At 36.3% G+C, this 27177-nt stretch overlaps 1 protein-coding gene across 1 annotated transcript; it reads left to right on the forward strand.

The window, feature by feature from the left end:
* Nucleotides 1–6146: 6146 nt before the first annotated feature.
* On the forward strand, nucleotides 6147–27047 carry LOC137177282 (uncharacterized). Its single transcript, XM_067583469.1, has 13 exons — nucleotides 6147–6301; nucleotides 6534–6621; nucleotides 14398–14547; nucleotides 17175–17300; nucleotides 17393–17547; nucleotides 18663–18756; nucleotides 19047–19151; nucleotides 19809–19910; nucleotides 21766–21864; nucleotides 22500–22592; nucleotides 23227–23352; nucleotides 25420–25506; nucleotides 25641–27047. Exons 1-13 carry the CDS (start codon nucleotides 6185–6187, stop codon nucleotides 25682–25684), a joined length of 1386 nt encoding a protein of 461 aa, XP_067439570.1. The 5' UTR covers nucleotides 6147–6184; the 3' UTR covers nucleotides 25685–27047.
* The last annotated feature ends 130 nt before the right edge of the window (nucleotides 27048–27177 follow it).

Below are 27177 nucleotides of genomic sequence, written 5' to 3' on the forward strand. Positions count from 1 at the left end.
AGAAACTCTCCTTTTACATATGAGGAAATAAAACCAGAAGTCTTGCAGTTAATAACACACTCAACAAAATCCTTTTGTTTAAATCGGGAGTTATTTACAAGTCAGTGAAATATCTCAGGAGGTTTGGAAGTAATCTTGCTCAACTTGGGAAATTAAAGGAACAAAACATTATCACATGTATTTCCTTGTTCTCTCAAGTATCACCAGACACCTTAACAGAAGAAATACAAGTGTTTAATTTGCCAGAGAGATTAGATAAGATGTATAAAAGGAGGCAGAAGGAGCTTTCGTTAGGTCTCAGAAACAATGGTTAGAAGAACAGAACTCCTCGTGTTCTTCAAACTGGAAAAATATCACACAAAAATTAATACTATTAATGAGATAATAATTGACACTATATCTGATGACCTAAAGCTTATATAAAACTTTTGTTCCACCTTTTTATAAAAAAAAAACTGTATGCATCAGAATAGTCTGAAAATGATCCTCTATTATTCCTAAATTCATGACAGAACTTTCCTCCACTGGATGATTCAAATGGATCTTTGTGATCTCCCTTTGTGCCTAACAGAGGTCACTTATTGTGTAGGATTTATGAGGAATCTGAAGTTTATAAATTATTTTCCCAGCAGATGGCGCCATTCTTATTACAAGTGAGAGTTTATCAGCCAGTTAATTTGGTTTAAGACTCAAAGTTCTGATTAATTTCCGTATTTGGACCAAATTTTATGTCCCCAGAACCATTTTTTTCAAGCAAAAAGCCAAACATTTCAGAGCTGACTGCTCATATCAAACAATACATTTCTTCAATATCCGAATGTACAAACAAAACAGCTGTTAAAACGTATAACAACTGTAAGCTTTACAAGATATTTAACTATTTCTTCTTTTATTTCTTGTCTTTATCATAAACCTTTAGTCCCCCTTGAATGTTTGTGATTGTGATCAAGTTTTAACACAAAGTGATGTGAACTTGTTTGGCCTGGCTGCAAGGTCCAGATTTAGTTTTAACTTCTATTCTAGTTTATGTGACTGTAACACCTGCTGAGGGTCACCGTCACACAGCAGCTTACTCACTAAAAATGTGACAGGTGACAGAATATAGTGCAACACGTCGTCTATCCCCGCCTATTTCCTGGTGACATTTGTTTAATTTAATTTCACCTTGTCTGACACCTTGACGCAGATTGTTGAAGGTAATGTAACCGACAGTTTGACACTTTAATGGCTCTTTGTTCATGTTTTTAGCGATATTAGCTTCTCCAGAAACAACAGAAATCTGCCGTTTGGTTGTTAAAAGTGTCGTTTGGAACTAAAAGTGAACTCACAACTAACGGCTGGAATATTTTCTGCAATTTTGTAGTTGAGTTTGTTTGTGTGGAGAAACAGTTGAAGCGAGTTGATCCTCAGTAATTAAACGCAGTGTTGTTGTTACTGTGTCCCTCCACTTACTGATGACTGACGGCAGGTTCTCCTGCCTGAATCAGCCTGTGGAGGAGGCGGAGATGAGCCGCTGCTCTCCCCGCTGTCTGAGACCCTAAATGCGGCTCCGCTCGGCCGGACAGCCGCTGGAGAACAGCTTTGACTTCATGTGTCAACAGGTGAATATAGACCTGTTTATATTTATACTACAGGACTCATGTGGAGACAGTGTGGGAGTCAGAGGGGGAGATTTAACCTGTTAATTTATTTCCGTGTTTTCACGTCGTCAAATATCAGAGAGTTAGAAAAAAAACATTTAGTCAAAGTCACCGCTGGAAACCGCTGACCTCTCCCTCCTCTCAGGACATTAAAAGACACCATTTTACAGATGTGTGTTAAAATAGTCCAATTGGAGCCCAAATGAACATGTAAACGTGTTTTTCTTGCTGTAATTATTCCTCCTGTTCATACTGACCATTAGAAGATCCCTTCATAATGCACTTACAATGGAAGTGATGGAGGACAAAATCCACAGTTCTCCTTCTGTGCAAAAATATTTAAATGTTTATCTGAAGTTAATATGAAGCTTCAGCGTCCAAATGAGTCAAATCAAGTAGATATCTTTCAACGTTACAGTCTTTTTAGTGCCAAAGTTCCTCTTTTTGTTACTATACTTCCACCACAGCTCAACAGGGAAACACTGTCTGAGGAAACACAAAGAGGGAATTTTTAGCTAAAAAGACTGTAAATGTGTCAGATATCCACTTGATATGACTAACTCAGACTGATGAAGCCTCATATAAGCTTCACATCAACTTTTAAATGACTGTGTGGAGACACTGTGGATTTTGGCCTCCATCACTTACATTGAAAGCACATTTGAAGGATCTTTTCATACTCTGATTGGTGAATGAACAGTATTACAGACCAGCAGGATCTGAGATCCTGAATACAGCTTCATTCATTTCTGTGTCAGTCGGGTCAGTATCATTCCAATTCATTCAGTGAAGCCGTCAATCTGATCTAATAAAGCACAGGAACTGTAATTTGCCTCCATCTGTTCAGCTACAGCCGACATATCTACTATTGTAACACACAAGATTTAATTTAAATCTGCACCAGGTGCTGCCATCTTGAATTAGGCAAAAGCAGCAGATTCAAGTTCAACCACCAATCACAGGGCAGAGTCCGACCCCCTGACTGCTGATGGATGAAGATGACGCATTTATTTATTTCACTGCAGCAAGTTACACTATGGATACATGGAAGCATATATAAATAAATAAAGAGAGTTATAAATAGGTAAATAAATGTATGAATAAATGAATAAGTAAATAAATTAATGTATGAATGTGTAATATATATATGAATTTAAAAAACAAATTTAACATTTATATATTTAATGTCTGATTTAATTTGTGATTTATTTGTGGTGATAATCAAACACTGAATAACACAATTATTTATCTATTCATTTATTTAAGCATTTTGTTGTTATAATTATATATTTACTCATATATTTAAGAATTAGTTATGTAATTATTTATGTGTTTATATATTTAGTTTCAGCCCTTAAAACCCTCCATATCAAAATAGCAGAAGGAAATGTTTTTATTGATTTATTTCTTTTATTCTCTTCCTGCATGTTTGTGTTTTAGAGGCAACAGTAAATCAACAGTTCTGTCTTAAGGAAACTGATCTTCTCTCTTTATGACACTAACTTACAGAGTGACTGAAACATTTAATGAAATATAAATAAAATGATGACAGCTGCTCAGTCAGAAGTTCGTCATGTATGTGAACCACTTCTTGTTGTTCTGCTGCTTTTACTTCCTTCACTCTCAGCTACAGCTGTCAACAGAAGCCTTTCCTACTTTTTAACTTTCTGAATACATTTATAAATCTATATATAGTAAAAAAAAAAAAAGTTTTTATATGTTTTTAAATATCAACAGAATCACTGTGAATTTATGTGTCTTACTTCTATTGAAGCCCAACTGAGAACAAGAAGATGTTGTTGCTTTACTTTCTATTATGGACCGCAGTGGCAGCCAACAGTAAGTTTTGAATAATTTAAATGTTGAGAAAATTATAATATCATGTTATGATTCTGTGTATTGTTTGTGTTATATTTTTTGGTTTCGATTTTCGTTTTGTGACGACACTCTTGTTTTAGATAGTCTAGTTTCTGTTTACCACATGTACACATTTACATGAACTGTGACAACAGAAATGTATATTTGACGCCTTTTATAACTGTGAATATTTGGCTGTGAACAGTTTTATAAATCTGGTTTAAGGAATAATGATGTGATGAGGGGTCAAAAGGTATTTGTAAAGAGGTTTTAAAAGGATATTTGTCCCCTAAATTAGAAATAGACTAGAATCAGTGATGAAAATTACCCGAGGCACTTGGGTAACACTTCAAGTCCCCCTATTTAGCATTAATAAAATGTATATGAACATTTATAAACATTTAATAAAGGTTCATAACACACGATAATGTAGTTGTAAGTATATATTAAAAGGACGGATTCACATTTCAAGTCTGTCTTAAAACAACAGTCAGGAGCCCAAATGAACATGTAAACGTGTTTTTCTTGCTGTAATCATTCCTCCTGTTCATACTGACCATTAGAAGATCCCTTCATAATGCACTTACAATGGAAGTGATGGAGGACAAAATCCACAGTTCTCCTTCTGTGCAAAAATATTTAAATGTTTATCTGAAGTTAATATGAAGCTTCAGCGTCCAAATGAGTCAAATCAAGTAGATATCTTTCAACGTTACAGTCTTTTTAGTGCCAAAGTTCCTCTTTTTGTTACTATACTTCCACCACAGCTCAACAGGGAAACACTGTCTGAGGAAACACAAAGAGGGAATTTTTAGCTAAAAAGACTGTAAATGTGTCAGATATCCACTTGATATGACTAACTCAGACTGCTGAAGCCTCATATAAGCTTCACATCAACTTTTAAATGACTGTGTGGACACACTGTGGATTTTGGCCTCCATCACTTACATTGAAAGCATATTTGAAGGATCTTTAAATATCCAGTATGAACAGGAGGAATGATTACAGCGAGGAAAACCTCTTTCACTGTTCATATGGACACCTGACTGTTGTTTTAAGACACAGTTGAAAAACTGTGAACCTGTCCTTTAAATGTTTATTAATGTACAATATTTGTCAGCAATTATAACTTCTCCTATGAAGACATATTTTATATTATTATAACTGTTTTACTAAATTGTCTTTATCTGATTACAGTTATGGATCCCACATGAGGAGTTACAATCATTGACAAACACTTATATTTGCTAAAAAACAACATCAGAGTGTGTTAAATGTTAAATACTGCTGTAAATGCTAAACAGGAGGCTTTAAGTAAAGTTTTACTGCTTGTTATTTTGAGTATTTCTATTTTATGTACTTTATGCTCCACTGCATTTTAGAGGAAAATATTGTACTTTGTACTTTTTACTTAACTTTTACTAAAACTAGAGCAGGACACACTTGATTAAAGAAAAAATACATTTCAGTAATTAAACAGAGAAATTCAAATTCACTTATGTTTAATTTATTTTATTTTACAGAAGAACCACTCTACGGGAAAATAGGTGAAAAAGCTGTTCTCACATCAGACTCTGTAGTGAATCTCATCACCAGTATAGAGTGGAAACATGGACCTGATCTTGCCATGGAGTGGTATGGAGGCGAGACTTTCTCCTACCGACACTTCAAAGGTACCACTTTAAACTAAATCAAGCTGTTTGGTAGCCAGAGATCAATGATTTTATACATTAATTTGAAGTTTTTGATACATTTAGGTTGAGATTTTGGTTTACATTAGGGGTCTAAATATTTTCTGTTGTAAATGAATTATATTTTAAGGAATTCTTTTACAGTATTTAATAGGTTTATCCCAGATTTTGGCAAAATTAATGGATTATATTATAATAGAGGGGTTTTGAATGTGTTTTCTGCATGAATTGAGTTTTTTAAAGGAGTATAACCCATTCAATTTGACAAATACAACTAATACTGACCCTGAATTTTCACATTTAGTAAAGTATTGAGGCCCTTTAAAGGTATACTGTTAAATAAGGTTCACTTTAATGTGTTTTGGTCAGAAAAGCTCTTAAATTGTGCAGATTATCCCCGAATATCTGAATATGTTGCAATCCAAAGATTTATTCAGTTATTATCCCCATAAAACTCAATTAAATACCTTAATTACATAATTATCAATGGGTAAATTAATAGAATTAAGGTTATAAAAAAGGGATTCACTTGCTTTTTCTGTGGGAAATCAAAACTAGACTTTTTTGTATGAAAATCAGCTGTTCTACAAACATTTTTAGTGTTTTAAAGTGCAAATTTCTCCAGCTGCCCACTCTTAAGTGACCAACACTGGAAATAAGTGGCTCTAGCTGACAACATACTGTAAGATGACTAAAAATCCCTGTTTAGAAGCTAAACCTGTGCATTTTTGCAGATCGTGGTTCACTGAACACTTTAACTGGAGCGTTGACGATCACAGGACTGACTCCAGACGACAGCGGCAACTACACAGTAGAGATCAACAACAAAGTCACCAGCAAGACTGAACTCCTGGTTATCTGTAAGTGGAGGAATTGTGTATGAAGTTTGTCTTAGTTTATCAAAACGGCCCTAAATTCAAAGGAAATATATTTTTGTTTTGTTTTCTATCAGCTCCTGTCTCTAAACCCACCCTCTCCTTATGGTGTGAACCTGGGATGACCTACTGTGTCCTCACCTGTAATGGCGACACCACAGATGCTGAACTGGTCACCTATAGGTGGACGTCAGGTGATATCACGTGGTCTTCAACCAAGGAGCACAAAATAACAAAGGTAAACACAGGATAATGATGTCTGTGTGTCTCATCAGTAACAGATAAATCATGTTGCAAGAATAAACCAGAATCTAGTCTTTAAATTGATTCACATATTCAGGCATCAGTTGGTGACCAGCTTATTGTTGATAATCTGGACAAACTGTAAAAAGACAAAGTGAGATCCTCAAACAATCTGTATGTTTGGTTTATGAACTTTCAGCTAATATTGTTTTTCTCCCAATTTCTAGGAAGATGATGAGCTGTGGTTCAGCTGTGCGTTTGAAAACCCAGTCAGCTTCATCAGCAGTGAAATAGTCTTCAACCCCTTCATGGAAAGTGAGTTATCACACCAACAAATATCTGCTGTAACACATTTAATATATTAATGCATCTTACTGTTTTTCCTAAACATGACAATGTACAATGTACACATTTACATGAACTGTAGAACCAGAAAATGTATATTTGAAGTCTATCATAACTGTGACTAGTTTTATAAATCTGGTTTAAGGAATAATGATGTGATGAGGGGTCATAAGGTATTTGTAAAGAGTTTTAAAGGGATATTTGTCCCCTAAAATTAGAAATAGACTAGAATCAGTGGTGGAAAGTAGCTGAGGTGCTTGGGTAACACTCTAAGTCTATTAGACTCCTAACACCTATTTAGCATTAATAAGATGTATATGAACATTTATAAATATAAACATTTAATAAATGTTTTTAACACACTATAATGTAGTTGTAAGTATATGTTAAAAGGACGGGTTCACATTTCAAGTCTGTCTTAAAACAACAGTCAGGAGCCCAAATGAACATGTAAACATGTTTTTCTTGCTGTAATCATTCCTCCTGTTCATCCTGACCATTAGAAGATCCCTTCATAATGCACTTACCATGGAAGTGATGGGGACAAAATCCACAGTCCTCCCTCTGTGCAAAAATGTATTTAAGTTTATCTGAAGCTAATATGAAGCTTCAGCATCCAAATGAGTCAAATCAAGTAGATATCTTTCAATGTTACAGTCTTTTTAGTGCCAAAGTTCCTCTTTTTGTTACTATACTTCCATCATAGCTCAACAGGGAAACACTGTCCAAGGAAACACAAAGAGGGAATTTTTGGCTAAAAAGACTGTAAATGTGTCAGATATCCACTTGATATGACTAACTCAGACTGCTGAAGCCTCATATAAGCTTCACATCAACTTTTAAATGACTGTGTGGACACACTGTGGATTGTTCTTCACTTTTTACTTAGTTTTTACTAAAACTAGAGCAGGACACACACTGTAAAAAACGTACTGTGATTTTTACAGTAATTAACTGGCAGCAATTGAAAAGTAACTTACTGTAATTCATTTTCATTCATTCAAGTTACTTGTCAATTGCTGCCAGTTAATCACTGTAATTTATTTTACAGTAAGTTACTGGTCAATTGCCGCCAATTATTTACTGTAAATATGAACACAGTAAACTTACTGTAAAATAAATTACAGTAAGTGTACTGTGTTTTTATTTACAGTAGCAATTGTAAAATGAAACAGTAATTTAATGGTGCTGTATCTACTTTTACAGTAGCTGTAAGTAACTGTAAAATAAAATACAGTAATTTTATGCTACTGTGTAATGGATTACAGCACCAGACATTTTGCAGTAAATTAGATTACAGTTATTCATAAAATGCTGTAAACTTTCAAACCACATTTAAATTTCAATAAATGAGTACAGAACCAACTCTTTAAATGACAATTATTTATTAACTGTTGAACAGCAACTACTACATTTTACTTATTACTTATTTTCACTATGCAGTTCTACATCTACCAGCTCACTTCGGCTGTTTCATCTTTTACCAATTCTCCTCATAAAACTGATCTGCTGACCAAACAGCACAAAACATTTTGCATAGACCAATGTTTACTGACCAATACTGCAGTCTGTTTTACATTTCCTGTACATGCTTCATAATAAAAGCCACACAGTGGTACGCCAGTGAGAAGCTTTTAATGTAAAGTAGCAACAGCAGGAAATATTCAGACTGCATGGGCATCAACTTAAATACAACAGTAAATAAGAATATAGTAAATAAGAATGAAGTAAATAAATGTTTTCTTTTCAGTGTTTGCCATAAAAGAAGCAGGGACCATATGCAACTTTCTGTCCTCTAAATATCATTCTATAACAAAGTTTTCAAATGTATATATTACAAACATTAGCAAATATTACAATGACAACGATAAAAATACAATATGTAAAAAGCTTGGTTAAATCTGTAACCACAGTTAAAGAAATCCTCACGAAGAAATAATACTGATATCATTTAATAAGCCCACCACAACTTAAAAAAAACAACAAAAAACAAAATCAAATCACTGAACTTGAGATATATATAATATAGACACTGACACTAGACACTATTATTTCCTTGAAACAAAACACTCTTAGGTAATCTAAACATAGATATTCAACTGTGAGAGATGTCACCAGGTACTCAGGTGTCCATAGAGTCATTAAAATGGTATTTGTGGATGCGTACTTGTCTTTACTTATCTTGTACTTTATCTCTTGTCATATGCCAAATATATGTCATAAAATCAGTATCAGAGAACTTTTACATCAAAATCCAAGTAATTTCTCTTCCTGTAAAATAATCTCAAATGTTTGCTCATCCTGCATTCAAAGGCGTTTAAAAAAGTTCATCCAATCAAATGTGACTTTGGGCAAGTAGCTAGCCCCACCAACATATAAAACCGCACTTCACCATTTGTGGGTTGTAGTAGCTAACAGAGCAATATCAAGAGAGATAGGAAGATAGGAGATGTGTGTTTGGATAACAGTGGGCAATAACTTTGATTACATTTCCAGAACAATGTGGCTGAGGTCTAATTCATTCATCTCTCCCTCGTCCTCCTGATTTAATAACAGGTGAGGAGGTGTGTGTGGAGTCAACAGTCCTCTGTGGCTCCGTTTTTAAATTCAATTCAATTCAATTCAATTCAATTCAATTCAATTCAATTCAATTCAATTCAATGCAATTCAAAGAGCTTAATTGGAATGAAAGCCCTGCCTACTTTTTTAGCAGTCCAATCATATGCAAAGGATTTTATTTCAAACCCTCTTGTTACTGTGCACCACCCAAATATTCCATTTCACTGTGACTGTAAGATCGAATTCAGTGGTGTGGTGTGAAAATGTCAAAAAATTAAATTTACTGCTGAGGAGGCGCCATTTTTCAACACAGATAACTGCGAGGGATCGGGTGAATGAATTCTCCAATGACTTTTATGCGGACGGAGGAGTGTTGTTCTGTAAAGTGTGTCAGCACTCAGTGGACTACATGAGGAGGCAGACCGTGCTGGAGCATCTGAAGTCCCTAAGGCATTAAAACAGGAAAGCAAGTTGTATAGGTAAGCATAATCCCTAAGTTAACTAGCTTGCTAAGATTTGAAATTCTATTCAAAATGTTACCAATTTACCAATTCAAATAGTGATGTTTATGAGCTGCCCTAGCTAACAGCTAGCTAATATGCTCATCAAGATGATACTTCCAGTTCTCTACATATAGAAGAAAAGCTAGGAAGTTTCTCTAGCTACCTAGCTGAAATCAGGCTAGCATTTAGGTCCTGGTTTTGGAAAACTTTATAAATCACTGCCTTTTTGGGTGTGTGTGTGTGGATAAGGTTTTGTGGCCTTTTTGGAAAGATATTAGAATGCCTTCACAATAACTACCAGAAAAGGTAATGGACAAGTTTCTTTGTCTCGCTATCCCTGTATTTGTGTGTGTGTGGGTACGTGCGCGTGCTCACACACACGCACGTGTCCAGAACATAAGGCGTCTCACTAGCCAATCGCTATTAGAGGAGTCTGTTTCCACCCGGTAACAGCCTAGGTAACTGGCCAATCACAGTCAGCTTTGTCAATTTCATGTCCTCCCCCTGTTACCACAGCAGCCAATGACTCAGCAGTTATTGGGTGGAAATGGAATCCGCTGTATTGGTACTTTTACTTAAGTAAAAGATCGGAATACTTCTTCCATCACTGCTCCATTTCGTGTCTAGTGTCCATTTCCCCCGGCAACAGCACTGGTTGTGATAGTGATGGCAGGAAAGGGAGAAGAAATCAGATTAGACTTCTTTGAAAGCAGAATTCTGATTCGCTCTTTGGCTCTGCGCGCGCGTGTGTGTTTGTGCGTGTGTGTGTGTGCGTGTGTTAGGACAACAGTATGGATACATTCGATACAAACATGGGCCTGTCAACCTCATTGAATTGTTCCATGTAGGCTATAGCTGTTTGAAATCACATACTGATGTACTGCCTACCAAATACTCAATCAGTATGTACTGCATACTGCCTACTTAATGATCGATTAAGTATGCCATTACCAGCAGACTGTTCACACTGAAGTATACTCAAGCAAGACAGCCAAGTATCCCAGAATGCATTTCGAATCATTCTGATCTAGTACACATCCAGGAATTTCTCGCATACACAAAATCCAATAGTATGTTAGTATGCAATTCCAGACACAGCCTGTGTGTTTTTACTGCCATTTGTGGGAAACGTTATTAAACTGTGTAGATTAGATTATTGTAAAAAATAGAAAATAGCAAAATAAATGTTTTTCAATACATGTTATGTATAGAATGTAAAATGTATTTTCAATGTATAGTGAATATCTGCATTTTTTCTTTACTTTCAGTACAATCTAGGAATCAAACTTTGGCTTCGTGCCTCTCTAAAAACCCCATCTACAGCTGAGGGGAAGGAGTTTGTTCTGGACTTCATCAAGGCTCTTCTTGAGGCAGATATTCCGCTGGAGAAATCTCACAAGCTGGCTCCTTTTTTGCAGAAATACTGCAAGCAAGGAGGATCTGTTCCAGCTCCATCTCACCTCCAATCTGACTACCTGCCAGAGCTGTTCCCTCAGTATGTGGAGGACATCCAGCGTGCAGTGAAGGGAAAAGCTGTTTATGTTATACTGGATGAGACAACAGATGCCTGTGGTCGCTGTGTCCTTGCCATTCTTCTACAGTTAGTGGGCAGACCTCCTCTAGCTGCAGATCTTGTTTTCCTTGAGAGAGTTAACTTCACCACTGTGTCTCAGGCAGTCATCACTTGCCTTAACACTTACAACATCAACTTCAGTGATGTCTGGGCTTTTGTCACAGATTCAGCAAGCTACATGAAGAAAGCCTTCAACACAGTTCTTCAAGGCCTCTTTCCCAACGCCAAACAGATCACATGCCTGGCACATGTGCTCAACTTGGTGCTAGAGGTTTTCCTGACACCTTTGAGGACCTTAATCGGGTGTGTAGCCTTGTGAAGAGGGTGTTTTGTAAGGCCCCCCAGCATCGCCTGGAGCTGCGGACCTACATGCAGGCTCTAGGCTTGGCTCCTGTCATGCCAGTGTTTGCTGTCCTGACTAGATGGGGTTCCTGGATTGATACCTGAAGGAGAACCTTGACATTTTATATGACTTTATACACACCTTACCATTGTCTTCCAAGGTTGTACGGGACCCAAGAGCACTCCTAGAGGAAAAAATACAGGTGTTAAAAGCCATCATCATTGTTGAACACAACACTGAGATCTTGGCCACCCTCACCAAACTGCAAGAAACATCCAGACTGTCCTCTGCCACCATCCATGGAGAGTTAGATGACCTGTATATGTTGTTTGAGTAGGGAAGCACTGCAGGTGCTGAAGACTGGCGTCCTGAGACTAGAGAGCAGCTGAAGGTACTGGATGAGGGGGAGAGGGTTGCCTGCTCTCAGCTCTTCCAGCAGACCATGGCTGAATGTTCTGCAAAGCTGACATATTAGCACATAGACAAGAGTGACACTGTGGAGGTCAGTCCTGTGCAGTGGTGGGCCTCCAGGGAGGACAGGATGCCCACTCTAGCCTTGATAGCAGCTTTGTACCTCTACCTCCCTACTACCTCAGTGGATGTAGAGAGACTTTTCTCCCACTACACGATGCTGCTGACACAGCACAGAAGGAGCCTGACTGAAAGCAACATTAAGATGATGCTGATTGCCAAGTTCAACTGTAGACCCCAAGACTAATCCCCACCACAAGTCAAAACTCATTCACTCAGTCATATCACTCACTGAGTCATTTGTTCTATTTCTGTACTGTTGATTTGTTCACTTACTTTTGACTAAATGAATTTTGTAGGACAATTTGCACTTGGATATGTGGAAATTTTGAGTATCCAAAGAGTTACATGAAGAAAGCCTTCAACACAGTTCTTCAAGGCCTCTTTCCCAACGCCAAACAGATCACATGCCTGGCACATGTGCTCAACTTGGTGCTAGAGGTTTTCCTGACACCTTTGAGGACCTTAATCAGGTGTGTAGCCTTGTGAAGAGGGTGTTTTGTAAGGCCCCCCAGCGTCGCCTGGAGCTGCGGACCTACATGCAGGCTCTAGGCTTGGCTCCTGTCATGCCAGTGTTTGCTGTCCTGACTAGATGGGGTTCCTGGATTGATACCTGAAGGAGAACCTTGACATTTTATATGACTTTATACACACCTTACCACTGTCTTCCAAGGTTGTACGGGACCCAAGAGCACTCCTAGAGGAAAAAATACAGGTGTTAAAAGCCATCTTCATTGTTGAACACAACACTGAGATCTTGGCCACCCTCACCAAACTGCAAGAAACATCCAGACTGTCCTCTGCCACCATCCATGGAGAGTTAGATGACCTGTATATGTTGTTTGAGTAGGGAAGCACTGAGTGAATGAGTCAAAACTCATTCACTCAGTCATATCACTCACTGAGTCATTTGTTCTATTTCTGTACTGTTGATTTGTTCACTTACTTTTGACTAAATGAATTTTGTAGGACAATTTGCACTTGGATATGTGGAAATTTTGAGTATCCAAAGAGTTACATGAAGAAAGCCTTCAACACAGTTCTTCAAGGCCTTCAACTGCTCTGGACGGCTAATGTTAACGTTACTCTTCACCACACTGCAAGAAGTGCACTGTCCACACTGCAAAAAATATCTGTTGAACAGACGTCTTTGTGGTCTCCCGTATCTTTCAGTGCTCATTTCTGAATGTTCCGAGTTTGTTGCGACCTTTATTTCAGAGGACTCTGCAGTTAAATGTTAGCTGGTGAAGTTAGCAAGCTGTAGGATGTCAGACAGTTGATCTATGTTATCGTCTGACAACTTTACACCGAGCAAAAACAGACAAGAACATGAGTACTCTTAAAAAGAAAATCCTTTAAAGTAAAAAAAAAGATATTGTAGTGAACCAAAGAGCTGTGAAATCCCAAACTGGCTGCAGTGAAGTAAATTACTTTGGCGCCCAGACTGACTCAGTGACACTGTTCAAATTTGAGATCATGTGATGTTTTTCTTTGGCTCAACCAATCAGTTCACGACTTCACTGACCGCCTGTCATGACATAGACTGTATAAAAGGTTATGACCTGATAAACGCTGGGAAATTTAAAACCTGAAATTAACAGCCTGCAGAAGCATGAACAAACAAGGTCATCTTGAAGTATTTGAATTCATATGAAAAGAATAATTATTTCAAACTAAAGTTGAAATTACTTAATCTGCACCATGAATTTGAAGGTATAACAAAATAATCTTCAAATTAGTGATTTTCTTTACAAAAGGGTAAGTTCCTACCTTAAATAGAGTAACATAATTGTGTCTGCAGTAGTATCAATATTATTGTGATTTTCTACAGTACCATAATGGTTACTGTGATTTTCTACAGTACCAAAATAGTTACTGTGATTTTTTTTACAGCAACATATGGTTACTGTGATTTTCTACAGTAACATAATGGTTACTATCATTTTCTACAGTACTAAAATAGTTACTGTGATTTTCTACAGTAACATAATGGTTACTGTCATTTTCTACAGTAGTGTGTTCACTACTGTGATTCCTACAGTATCATTATGATTATTGTGTTTTTAGGCCTAAGACACAGTACTGTACTGTAAGAATATTCACAGTAATTTACTGTGCAGAAACACAGTAAATTACTGTGGATTTCACACTGTGTACTTGATTAAAGAAAAAATACATTTCAGTAATTAAACAGAGAAATCTGCATTCACTTGCATTTAATTTATTTTATTTTGCAGAAGGACCACTCTACGGGAAAATAGGTGACAAAGCAGTTCTCACATCAGACTCTGTAGTGAATCCTATCAACAGCATAGTGTGGAAACATGGACCTGATATTGCCATGGAGTGGTATGGAGACGAGACTTACTCCTACCGACAATTCAAAGGTACCACTTTAATCTAAATCAAACTGTTTGGTAGCCAGAGATCACTGATTTTATACATTAGTTTGAAGTTTGTGATATGTTTAGGTTAAGACTTTGGTTTGAAGTAGGGGTCTAAATATTTTCAGTTGTAAATTCATTATACTTTAAGGAATTCTTTTACAGTATTTAATAGATTTATCCCAGATTTTGGCTAAATTAATGAATTGTATTATAATACTGTATTTTGATGTATTTTCTGCATGGATTGAGTTTTTTTAAGAAGTATAAAACATCAAGTTTGACAAATACAATTACTGTAATGTAATCCTTCAATTTTCACCTTTAAATTAAAATATTAAGGCCCATTAAAGGTATACTGATAAATAAGATATCACTTTCATGTGTTTTGGTAAAAAAAATAAAAATAAATAAAAGCCCTTAAATTGTGCAGATAATCCTCAAATATCTGAATATGTTGCAATCTATAGATTTATTCATTCATTATCTCTGTGAAACCCAATAAAATAGCTTAATTACATAATAATAAATGGGTAAATGAATAGCATTAGGATTACTGGTGCAGTGCCTGTTCAAAACGTGCCTGAGACATCCTGCACTTTATCTTGAACATACATACAAAGTTCCCGCGTGTGAGGAACAGGAATAGAACTTAACAAACTAAACTTTTTCAATTCATTCTCTGGTTGTTCTTATCACTACTGATGTAATCCCACCTCTGACCACAATGTGGGTTGCAAAGGCAGAGTGGCGCTGACTGTATTTCTGCTCATTGAATCCATGTGCAGAAGAAGAAGCAGAAGCAATATTGTTTATGAGGTATTTTTATATATTTCTGAACGTCTGAAAGTCATTAACACTATGGATGTAATCCCACCTCCGACCACAATGTGGGTTGCAAAGGCAGAGTGGCGCTGTCCGTATTTATGTTCGTTGACTCCACTGGCAGAAGAAGCAAATTAGGTGTTTTTTATATATTTCTGAACTTGCCTGAGACATCCAGCATTCAGTATTAAACTTACATGCCAAGCTCTGTTCACAGTGATGTTACACAGTTTAATAGTAGAGCTTAAGGGCCCTATCTTACATCCAGTGCAAAGCGGCACCAAGCGCAATGCTCATGTATTTCCTAGTAGACCAACGCAGTTGTCATTTTCCCATCCAGTGCCCATGTTGTTTAAATAGCAAATGCTCTTGTGTCCATCTGAGCGCCCATGGGCATGTTGGTCTTAAAATAAGGTGTGGTTGGGCGCATTGCTATCTTGCGGCAGCAGAGAGCAATTGCGCGATTGACCAACAAAAATCTGGTCTGAAGTCAATGGTGCAGTGTTTCACTGTTATTTTAAGCGTTATCAAGATAATAATATGCGCCTACAGGCAGCTGCACAATGTACACTCTGCTTGTTACACACACACGGATGCGCAGTAGTGCACAAACATGCAAAAAAATACAAATAAAAGGATTACAATGTGAAAAATTATTATTGTGCACATCAACATATTTTTAAAAAATACATGTCATAATGGTTAGGCATAATATTTATCAGAGTTAGCCAATCAAAGTAATGACGGATGAAATTGTCCATTTGTTTGACTAAATCGTGGCAATAGGTATTTAAACAGTCCCGTCAGGTTGAGGGGTGACGACTGTGTATGATGATTTTTTACATGATTAAAATTAATGATTTAATTTCTGAACAATATTTAACAAATATTCTTTGACAGATTTGAGATTACAATGATCAGGTCTCCATACTTTCAGCAATTAAAACCCTGCTGATTTTACCTGTTACTCAATGAGTTAACAAAACGATTTTAAAGAAACCAAAGTAATTAAAATAATACATCTTTTCAAAAAACAAACTTTGCTTTTGATATTTAAACTGATGGTCTGATGCTGGCCATGGGAGGGTCCAGGAGCAGCAGGGGCCAGTGTGCTCATTGTGTACAAACCTTTTGAACCATGCGCCTGGCGCTGCCACCATTTTTTCTCCCGTTAAACTAGCAAAAGTGGATTTGAACACACCTTAAATGCACTTGCGCTTAGATTGATAAAATAGGGCCGTAAGTCTCTTAAATGTTTTCAAGTCATTATCACTACAGATGTAATCCGACCTCCGACCACAATGTGGGTTGCAATGGAGTGGCACTACCTGCATTTCCGCTCGTTGACTCCATGGGCATTAGAAGACGCAAATTGACATTATCAGCATTATTTCTGAGGTATTTTTATATATTTCTCAAGAAATGCTCATCAAAACAACTTCGCCATTGCACTTCCCCCTTTCCCCAGCAGTCCACCCACCCGCCAGGTGTGAAGTAGATCGAACAGTTCTCGAGATACATGAAGGACAGACCCACATACATACATATATACATGCAGACAGACAGAGATTCCTTGCTTTATATAAAGAGATAAAAAATGGATTCACTTGCTTTTTCTATTGGAAATCAAAACCAGACTTTTTATGTATGAAAATCAGCTGTTCTACAAACATTTTTAGTGTTAATATTTCTCCAGCTGCCCACTCTTAAGTGACCAACACTGGAAATAAGTGGCTCTAGCTGACAACATACTGTAAGACGACTAAAAATCCCTGTTTAGAAGCTAAACCTGTGCATTTTTGCAGATCATGGTAGGCTGAACACTTTAACTGGAGCGCTGACAATCACAGGATTGACTTCAGACGACAGCGGCAACTACACAGTAGACATCAACAACAAACTCACCAGCAAGACTGAACTCCTGGTTATCTGTAAGTGGAGGAATTGTGTGTGAATTTTGTCTTAGTTTATCAAAACGGCCCTAAATTCAAAGGAAATGTCTTTTTGTTTCATTTTCTATCAGCTCCTGTCTCTAAACCCACCCTCTCTGAATGGTGCTCTGTGACCTACTGTGTCTTCACCTGTAATGGCGACACCACGGGCGCTGAACCAGTCACCTACTGGTGGACATCAGGTGACATGACGTGGTCTTCAACCAAGGAGCACAAAATAACAATGGTATGCACAGGATAATGATGTTTGTGTGTCTCATCAGTAACAGATAAATCATGTTGAGAGAATAAACCAGAATCTAGTTTTTAAATTGATTCACATATTCAGGCATCAGTTGGTGACCAGCTGAGACAGAATCCAGGCTGTGCAGTTTAGGATATTCAGACAGTTTAGAATATTTCTGAAATTAGCTTTAACCATATCTGGTATGTTAAATGTGTTGTGCATTGTCTCTGGTAAATGAACAATATATAATTAAATAAAATGACAGCAACATGAACAAACCTGCAGAAAATAAAGATTTCAGATCATGGAAAGGGCCAGACTTGTCTCTGTAAAGTCATAAAAAAGTGACAACAAGAGCTGCATTTGGATACAAGGTTGGACATTTTTATTTTTATCCAATTAACAGGCAACTGTTGAGATAATCTAATATTTTGTATGAACTTCACAAACATTCAAAGATATTTTGTTACGTTTGTTAAGTTTGTTAAGTTTAAACCCTCGGTGTTCAGACATTTTTAAAACTCTGAATATCTCCACAAGTGTCATGGCAAATAGTAATAAAGCATCACATTGATTAATTTGTAAATGTATTTATTAATTCCTGTATTTATTGTACAATTAGATATTAATAAATGAAATGATTTATTACTTTTTATGTGACACTTTTGGTCCTCTATACACCAGATGTGGCGATTACAGTGTTTTTGTATCTCTTTTGTTTCCCATACAGTCTTGCAGGCGATAAAAATGTGATATTAGAAAACTTGACAGGTTTCTCTGTTCATTACTTTATAGCTGTTTGTGATACAGAGAAAATTGAGAAAATTGAGTAAAAAGATGATAGAGATTGCCCAAATAAGGTTTTAGTATTCTACCAAAGCATACTAGTATACTATAATTTATACTGGATAATTCAGTCTTGCAGATGTGCTAAATAGTGGATTACAGCATATATAGTGAAAAGCTGATGACTAAGTAGCCACATGACTGTGTTGTCCCTGATGTTATTGTTGGTAATCTGGACATACTGTAAAAAGACAAAGTGAGCTCCTCAAAAGATCTGTGTGTTTGGTTTACGAGATTTCAGCTAATATTGTCTTTCTCTTAATTTCTAGGTGGAAAAGGAGCTGTGGTCCAACTGGTTCAGCTGTGTGTTTGAAAACCCAGTCAGCATCAACAGCAGTGAAAAAGTCTTCAACCCCTTTATAAGTGAGTTATCACACCAACAAATATCTGCTGTAACACATTTAATATATTACTGCATCTTACTGTTTTTACTGAACATGACAATGTACTCAATGTCCTCATAGGAGTTACAAAACATGTTCTAACAGCATTAAATGACTAAATGACGAGCTTTGAGTTTATTATTTTTCTGTATTGGGTCACCTCAGAGTGCATTATCAAAGATGGGATCAGCTAACAACATTAGAGTACAATACAGTGTCCTTGTAAACCATTTGTTGTTTTAATTATTTATTCATTCATTTTTTCTGTAGGGAATCAGCTCATCTTCATGGCAATATTATTACTGGTTGTCTGCATCATCATCATCACTTTCAGACACAAAGGCATCATCAATTTCAGTTGCAAATGGATAAATGGTAAGAAGTCACAAAATATTGTATTTATTTTGATGCACTAAAAAAACTGTATTTTTGTGGTTTGATATAAATCAAATCTTTGACTTGAATTCACATTCTTTATATTTCTTTAGGTGTGGTATATTAATATTTCTGTAAATGTGACTGATAATGTTAATCTAGTTGTGCATCATACATATTCAAGTTCTTTCAAGAGTGTGATTCTACCAACAATATTAGTCCTGATGATGTATTTTCATGCTAAGAGACAGGAAGTTTCTATCCTCATGCAAACATCCACAACCACAACCAATACCAAGAGATTCTCTCCAGATGTTTGATGAATCTGCATAAAAGGATGTTTCAGGGTGGACTTGTTGTCTTAGTGGTTAAAGCTCATAACAAATAACTGCAACATCACTACTATTATGCACTATTAATGCATCTTACTGTTTTTACTAAACATGACAATGTACTCAATGTCCTCATAGGGGTTACAAAACATGTTCTAACAACATTAAATGACTAAATGACGAGCTTTGAGTTTATTATTTTTCTGTATTGGGTCACCTCAGAGTGCATTATCAAAGATGGGATCAGCTAACGGCATTAGAATACAATACAGTGTCCTTGTAAACCATTTGTTGTTTTGATTATTTATTCTTTCTTTTTCTGTAGGAGTTCTGACATGGATGTTCATCTTCATAGCAGTATCATTATTTATTCAGGTTGTGTGTGTCGTCATCATCATCATCTATTTAGAATACAAAGGCAGAAAAGGTAAGAAGTCACAAAATATTTTATTTATTTATTTTGGTCTGATATAAATCAAATCTTTGACTTGAATTTACGTTCTTTATATTTCTTTAGGTGTGGTATATTAATATTTATGTAAATGTGACTGATAATGTCAATCTAGTTGTGCATCATACATATTCAAGTTCTTTCAAGAGTGTGATTCTACCAACAATATTAGTCCTGATGATGTATTTTCATGCTAAGAGACAGGAAGTTTCTATCCTCATGCAAACATCCACAACCACAACCAACACCAAGAGATTCTCTCCAGATGTTTCATCAATCTGCATGAAAGGATGTTTCAAGGTCGACTTGGTGTCTTAGTGGTTAAACGTCATAACAAATAACTGCAACATCACTACTATTATGCACTATTAATGCATCTTACTGTTTTTACTGAACATGTCAGTGTACTAGGGCTGTGCGACAAATCAAATTTTTTTTCAATAATGATTTTGGTTTCCAACAACTATGAAAACAAGATAATCGAGATAAAATGATTATTGTTTATTAATGTCATCTCATAATGACGCTCTTGTTTTGTCTTGTGTTGCAAATCTAGCAAACCTCTTTCCTTTACAGAGGTGCGCTTTTGCTCCTCCCTAAATGCCTCCGATGGCCGTATAACCTGCTTCATCAGGTTAATTAACAGCTGAAATTTACTGAACCAAAATAGTCTGCATGTGGGCTCCACGGGAAGAAATTACCAATGTTTGTACTTACTGATTCATTGGTTTTATTTCCTCGCCCACTGTAGCGAGTGAATCTGCCTGTAGTGAAACCGGGGCTAACCGGTGTTTCCTCCGCAGGCTCCACTTCACTCATCTGCCCGACAGACCCGCTGCTTCTTCCCACTTTAACCCGAATAACAAACCGGGGCTCGGTGCTCCGGTTGGATCCACGCGGAGAGCCAGGGCTAACGTTAGCTGGGAGGCTAGCGGAGGCTAACTGGCTGTGCGTCCCTCCGGTCATGCTTCAGCTAACACTCCGCTAGCCTCCCAGCTAGCCCCGGCTCTCCATTTGGATCCAACCGAAGCACCGAGCCCCGGTTTGTTACTCAGGTTAAAGCAGGAAGAAGCAGCGGGTCTGACGGGCAGCTGAGTGAAGTGGAGCCTGTGGAGGAAACACTGGCACCATCAGGGTGAAACAGTCTGTGGAAGTGCTTCTGTGTTTGGCTGCACAGATAGGAAACCCCTCGGCTGACAGGATGTACCACTCTATTTGAAAAAACTTTTTCTTCTTCTTTTTGGTTTATAACAGCGGTTGGCAACCAGCTATTAGGGTCATTACCGCCACCCTCTGCTTCAGACTGTGGACCAAAGATTAAATCCTACATTAATCCTGTCTGTCTAATAAACTCGAAGAAAGCTACTGCTCCACCCACTTGGCTGGTTCATTAAAGTTTTAACGCTGAGCTCTTGAACTCCAGTCTTCCTAAGCTCTTCCTTCATATATTGTCTTTCTTGATCATTAGTGCAATCTATGATTGCATGTATAATAGTCTCCTCAGCCAGGTGGAAAAAAATATGTGCATATATCGGCATCGGCACTCAGTAAAAATGAGAGTCAAGGAGTAATTGTGTTAAATAATCGTGATTATGATTTTTGCCATAATTGCGCAGCCCTACAGTATATTCAATGTCCTCATAGGAGTTACAAAACATGGTCTAACAGCATTAAACAACTCAATGTCGAGCTTTGAGTTTATTATTTTTCTGTATTGGGTCACCTCAGAGTGCATTATCAAAGATGGGATCAGCTAACGACATTGGAATACAATACAGTGTCCTTGTAAACCATTTGTTGTTTTAATTATTTATTCATTCATTTTTTGTAGAGGATCTGACCTGGATGATCATCTTAATAGCAGTATTTGGAGTGATTCTGGTTGGGTGCATCATCATCATCATTTATTTAATATATAAAGGCAGAAAAGGTAAGAAGTCACAAAATATATTATTTATCTATTTTGGTCTGATTTAAATCAAATCTTTGACTTGAATTTACATTCTTTATATTTCTTTAGGTGTGGTATATTAATATTTCTGTAAATTTGACTGATAATGTTAATCTAGTTGTGCATCATACATATTCAAGTTCTTTCAAGAGTGTGATTCTACCAACAATATTAGTCCTGATGATGTATTTTCATGCTAAGAGACAGGAAGTTTCTATCCTCATGCAAACATCCACAACCACAACCAATACCAAGAGATTCTCTCCAGATGTTTCATGAATCTGCATAAAAGGATGTTTCAGGGTCGACTTGTTGTCTTAGTGGTTAAAGCTCACAACAAATAACTGCAACATCACTACTATTATGCACTATTAATGCATCTTACTGTTTGTACTAAACATGACAGTGTACTCAATGTCCTCATAGGAGTTACAAAACATGTTCTAACAGCATTAAATGACTAAATGACGAGCTTTGAGTTTATTATTTTTCTGTATTGGGTCACCTCAGAGTGCATTATCAAAGATGGGATCAGCTAACGACATTAGAATACAATACAGTGTCCTTGTAAACCATTTGCTGTTTTAATAATTTATTTATTCATATTTTTGTAGGGGTTCTGATGTGGATATTCATCTTTATAGCAGTAGTTATTCCGGCTGGGTGCATCATCACCATCATCTATTTAATATACAAAGGCGGAAACAGTAAGAAGTCACAAAATATCATATTTATTTATTTTGGTCTGATATAAATGAAATCTTTGACTTGAATTTACATTCTTTATATTTCTTTAGGTGTGGTATATTAATATTTATGTAAATTTGACTGATAATGTTAATCTAGTTGTGCATCATACATATTCAAGTTCTTTCAAGAGTGTGATTCTACCAACAATATTAGTCCTGATGATGTATTTTCATGCTAAGAGACAGGAAGTTTCTATCCTCATGCAAATATCCACAACCACAACCAACACCAAGAGATTCTCTCCAGATGTTTCATCAATCTGCATAAAAGGATGTTTCAGGGTCGACTTGTTGTCTTAGTGGTTAAAGCTCATAACAAATAACTGCAACATCACTACTATTATGCACTATTAATGCATCTTACTGTTTTTACTAAACATGACAATGTACTTAATGTCGTCATAGGAGTTACAAAACATGTTCTAACAGCATTGAATGACTAAATGATGAGCTTTGAGTTTATTATTTTTCTGTATTGGGTCACCTCAGAGTGCATTATCAAAGATGGGATCAGCTAACGACATTGGAATACAATACAGTGTCCTTGTAAACTATTTGTTATTTTAATTATTTATTCTTTCATTTTTTGTAGAGGATCTGGCAAGGATGCTCATCTTAACAGCAGTAGTTGGAGTGATTCTGGTTGGGTTCATCATCTTCATCATCTATTTAATATACAAAGGCATCATCTTCTATTTCAGACGCAAAAGGAGAGCACGTAAGAAGTCACAAAATATTGTATTTATTTTGTTGCATTAAATATACTGTATTTTGGTGGTTTGATATAAAACAAATCTTTGACTTGAATTTATATTCTTTATATTTCTTTAGGTGTGGTATATTAATATTTCTGTAAATTTGACTGATAATGTTAATCTAGTTGTGCATCATACATATTCAAGTTCTTTCAAGAGTGTGATTCTACCAACAATATTAGTCCTGATGATGTATTTTCATGCTAAGAGACAGGAAGTTTCTATCCTCATGCAAACATCCACAACCACAACCAACACCAAGAGATTCTCTCCAGATGTTTGATGAATCTGCATAAAAGGATGTTTCAGGGTCGACTTGTTGTCTTAGTGGTTAAAGCTCATAACAAATAACTGCAACATCACTACCTTTCATGTTTCCTGTTGATTGTAAAATCACTTAGTGACTCAATACATCTTACAAACAAAAAAGTGCATGTTCAACAAAACAAACAATAATACGTTTTTATGGCTTTTGTACAGAAAGCTGTAAATCAGGAAGAAAAATCTGAACAAAGTAGCAATTACACAATTAAATTGTAGTAAAATAATAGGTTTCAGTCTGGATTTAATATCAGGCCATTTTCATGCCTCAATATATTTAATGGAAACATGTCAATAATTAGTTTATTTTTTCAGTATAAAATCACAAAAAAATAAAGAAGACAATTACAGAAAGAGAAAATAATAACAACATACATTATATTAAACATACATGATACTATTCAGTTATAGGAGTGGCAAAAATTGGATTTAAGAAGTGAAGCATCGACCATGAACCACAACGTCCCTGATTCATGTTTGATTAAGGACCTTTATTGATTGTTTTTCTCCATCTCTCTCTCCCCCCGTCCCTCATTTTCTGTCATCTCCCCACTGACACTAATCAATAATCAATCAACTTTGGTTACCTATTTGTCTTTAATAATTTTAGAGTATTTAACATGACAATATTTTAAATAATGTTCTGTTTTCATGCATCCAGCACTTAAAAGTAATTAATATCTAAACTTTTACAAACAAAAACCAGTGTTTCAAATGCATTCAATGTACTTTCTTAAATAAATTGCTGAATTTGTTCATTTGTAGCTTTAAAGAAGATGTAACAACCAGATGTGAAGATGTAACAACTACACTCAGATCACAATGAAAATGAATCTTTGGTTTAACCAAATTATATGAACCACTTCATTTAAAGTGAACATTATTTACAAATGTCTGTCTAATTTTTTGGAGATGCTTTTTTAACAGCTTTAACCTACAGTATGTACGTAGGTGTGTCCACATGCAGTTTTACTATATGCGATTATAATAGCAGTGAACTAGAACTTGCACTGTGACAGATTAATATTTTATTTATAAAGCAGAGCAAGGGAATGACAGACACATTTTTACACATACATAGCAGTTCCACATTCAAATTATAAGTCAGTAACAATATAACAAGATAGATCATGTAACTAATAATAAAATAAAATAAAGAAAATTTGACAAAACATTAAAAAAAATTCCAGAAAAGTAGCCGTTTTTTATGCTTTTTAAAAAATTGATAGTGCAAAATGAGTGATTAACACAAAGACACATGATACAGGACAAGACAAGAGGGACAGACAACAAGACAACAAAAAACTGGATTAAAGCTTTTAGATTTTTTTGTTGTAATACACACGCATGTGTGTGTTATTTGTGCTTTTTCAATTTTGGAGATCACTAAGGGATGCATAAAAGTTTTCCACATCATTTAAATAAAAAAGTGTAAAATTGGACACATTGTTACATGTTGTTAATTTAGTAATGTGATGTTTTCCTAACAGACAAATGAAGTTTTAAACAGTCTTCAATCATACTGCTGTTAGTTTTAACAGAAAATTTAAAAAATATATTCTGACAAATAGATTTATTTTCAACTAAATACTGACAAAGACATATCTGACCAACATTTGTTTGAATAGCAGCAGTTAAAAAACTTATAATATGGTTTCACTGTGTGATAGATGCATCATGGTTGTGACAATTCTTTATTTATTTCACAGAGATGTCAGAAATGCTTCCACCTGTCCAAGAAACATCCACCCAGGATCCGACATCTGTTGGGACCCAAGATCCCAGCAATGAAACTGGTGAGAGAAATATTATTGTACCCAGTCAGAATGATGCCAAATGTTACAGCGGCAACAGCAATAAACTAAAACTCTGTGTGACCTGCATGTGTTAGATGTATTGTAATTCTGATAGTTCTTTTATCATTTTACAGAGAAGTCACCAATGATTCCTGATAACGCTGAAACCCGCTGCTGATGGATGAACAGACAGCAGATCCAGAAGATGAGGCCCAAAGCTGAAGTACTTTGGGTTTGTTTTTACAAAAAAAAAAACCCTGCAGAATTATACCAAACAACAGATTTGTTGTCTGTCAGGACAGAAGTTCAGAGTTTCATCACTGAATGTAACTGCTTTGGGCTGATCCTTCCCAACAGATGTGACTACAAACAGTGTTAAATGCTGACAGCTGTGAGCAGGACTGTGTGAAATACCTGCAGCCAGGTGGAGGTTTGTGGTTGTTCATCTCTAAATTAATTTATCAAGTTGGCAGTTATTGTGTTTTTGTTCACCCAAATCTCTTGATTTTACATTTGAATCTCTCATTGTCTCTCATGAGCTATTATTTAATCAATATGCACTTTTGCTTTTTATCATTTCATTTTTGAGTGACTTAGATTTACGTCTAAAAAAGAAAAGAAGAAACTTTAGTTATTTTGTGTTGCCTTTTGAACTCATAATATCAATACCAACATGAGCATTTGGTGGCACAAATTAAGACTCAGTGTCACTGTGAAGATGTAATTTTTTATTGTAGAGAAATACACTCGACTATATAGGATGTGTTAAAGCAGCAAAATAGTTTTCAAATGGAAACCCATGTCATTGGCTGCCTAAACAGCAGCCTGTTGCGGCCTAAACATTTTATTGGATACAATTTATTCTTTGATCAATCCTTTTTTTTTTTTTTTTTTATGCTTACTGTATTTTTCATACTTCCAAGTGAAGTCCTCACGACAGCCTAGAGTTACGAGAATCATCTAACCTTCACCAGAGCCAAATTAAATACAGTACATATCCAGCTCATGAGGGTCAGATGATTACCGGCTTCTACAGGAAGTTCTGAGGTCTGAGGAACATTTTAAACTGCTAACATGTCAAAGAGAAGAAACAAGTTATTGATTGTGGAGGTAAAAACTTCTGCAGATGATCCAGAACGTGGCGGCATGTCTGGTCTTCAACCAGCCCAAAACAGCACACGTCACCCTGCTGTTCATGTCCCTCCACTGGCTCCCAGTTGCTGCCAGCATCAAATTTAAAACCCTGACACTCGCTTATAAAACAGCAACTTAAACGGCTCCCACCTACCTGAACTCTCTCATTCAGGTCTACACTCCCTCCTGCTCACTACGCTCTGCCAATGAAAGGCGCCTGGTACCACAACAGGGCTCTAAGTCGCTACTAGACTCTTCTCTTCTGTAGTTCCTCGGTGGTGGAACAAGATACCAAACTCTGTTCAATCTGCAGAGTCTTCTCAATCTTTAAGAAAAGACTGAAGACTCAGCTCTTTCACAAACACCTCTGCACTTGATGGACTGAAGGAAGAGAGAAAACAAAACAATTAAACAAAAACAAAACAAATCTGCTTCTATGCACTCTATGTATTGCTTCTGTGCACTGCCTGTTGGCATCTACAACTTATTGGACTCAAACTTGGTTTCATGGTACTTAACTGATGTTGTTCTCTCCTG

This window comes from Thunnus thynnus, chromosome 24 (assembly GCF_963924715.1).
Source record: "Thunnus thynnus chromosome 24, fThuThy2.1, whole genome shotgun sequence".
NCBI classification, from domain to species: domain Eukaryota; kingdom Metazoa; phylum Chordata; class Actinopteri; order Scombriformes; family Scombridae; genus Thunnus; species Thunnus thynnus.

What these genes read in the sequence shown, in the direction of transcription:
- LOC137177282 (XM_067583469.1), top strand. Translation starts at nt 6,185, where the DNA reads ATGACCTACTGTGTCCTCACCTGTAATGGCGACACCACAGATGCTGAA. An exon ending in AGAATACAAAGGCAGAAAAG is followed by an intron (nt 19,911 to 21,765) that starts GTAAGAAGTCAC and finishes CATTTTTTGTAG; the next exon opens with AGGATCTGACCTGGATGATC. An exon ending in AATATACAAAGGCGGAAACA is followed by an intron (nt 22,593 to 23,226) that starts GTAAGAAGTCAC and finishes CATTTTTTGTAG; the next exon opens with AGGATCTGGCAAGGATGCTC.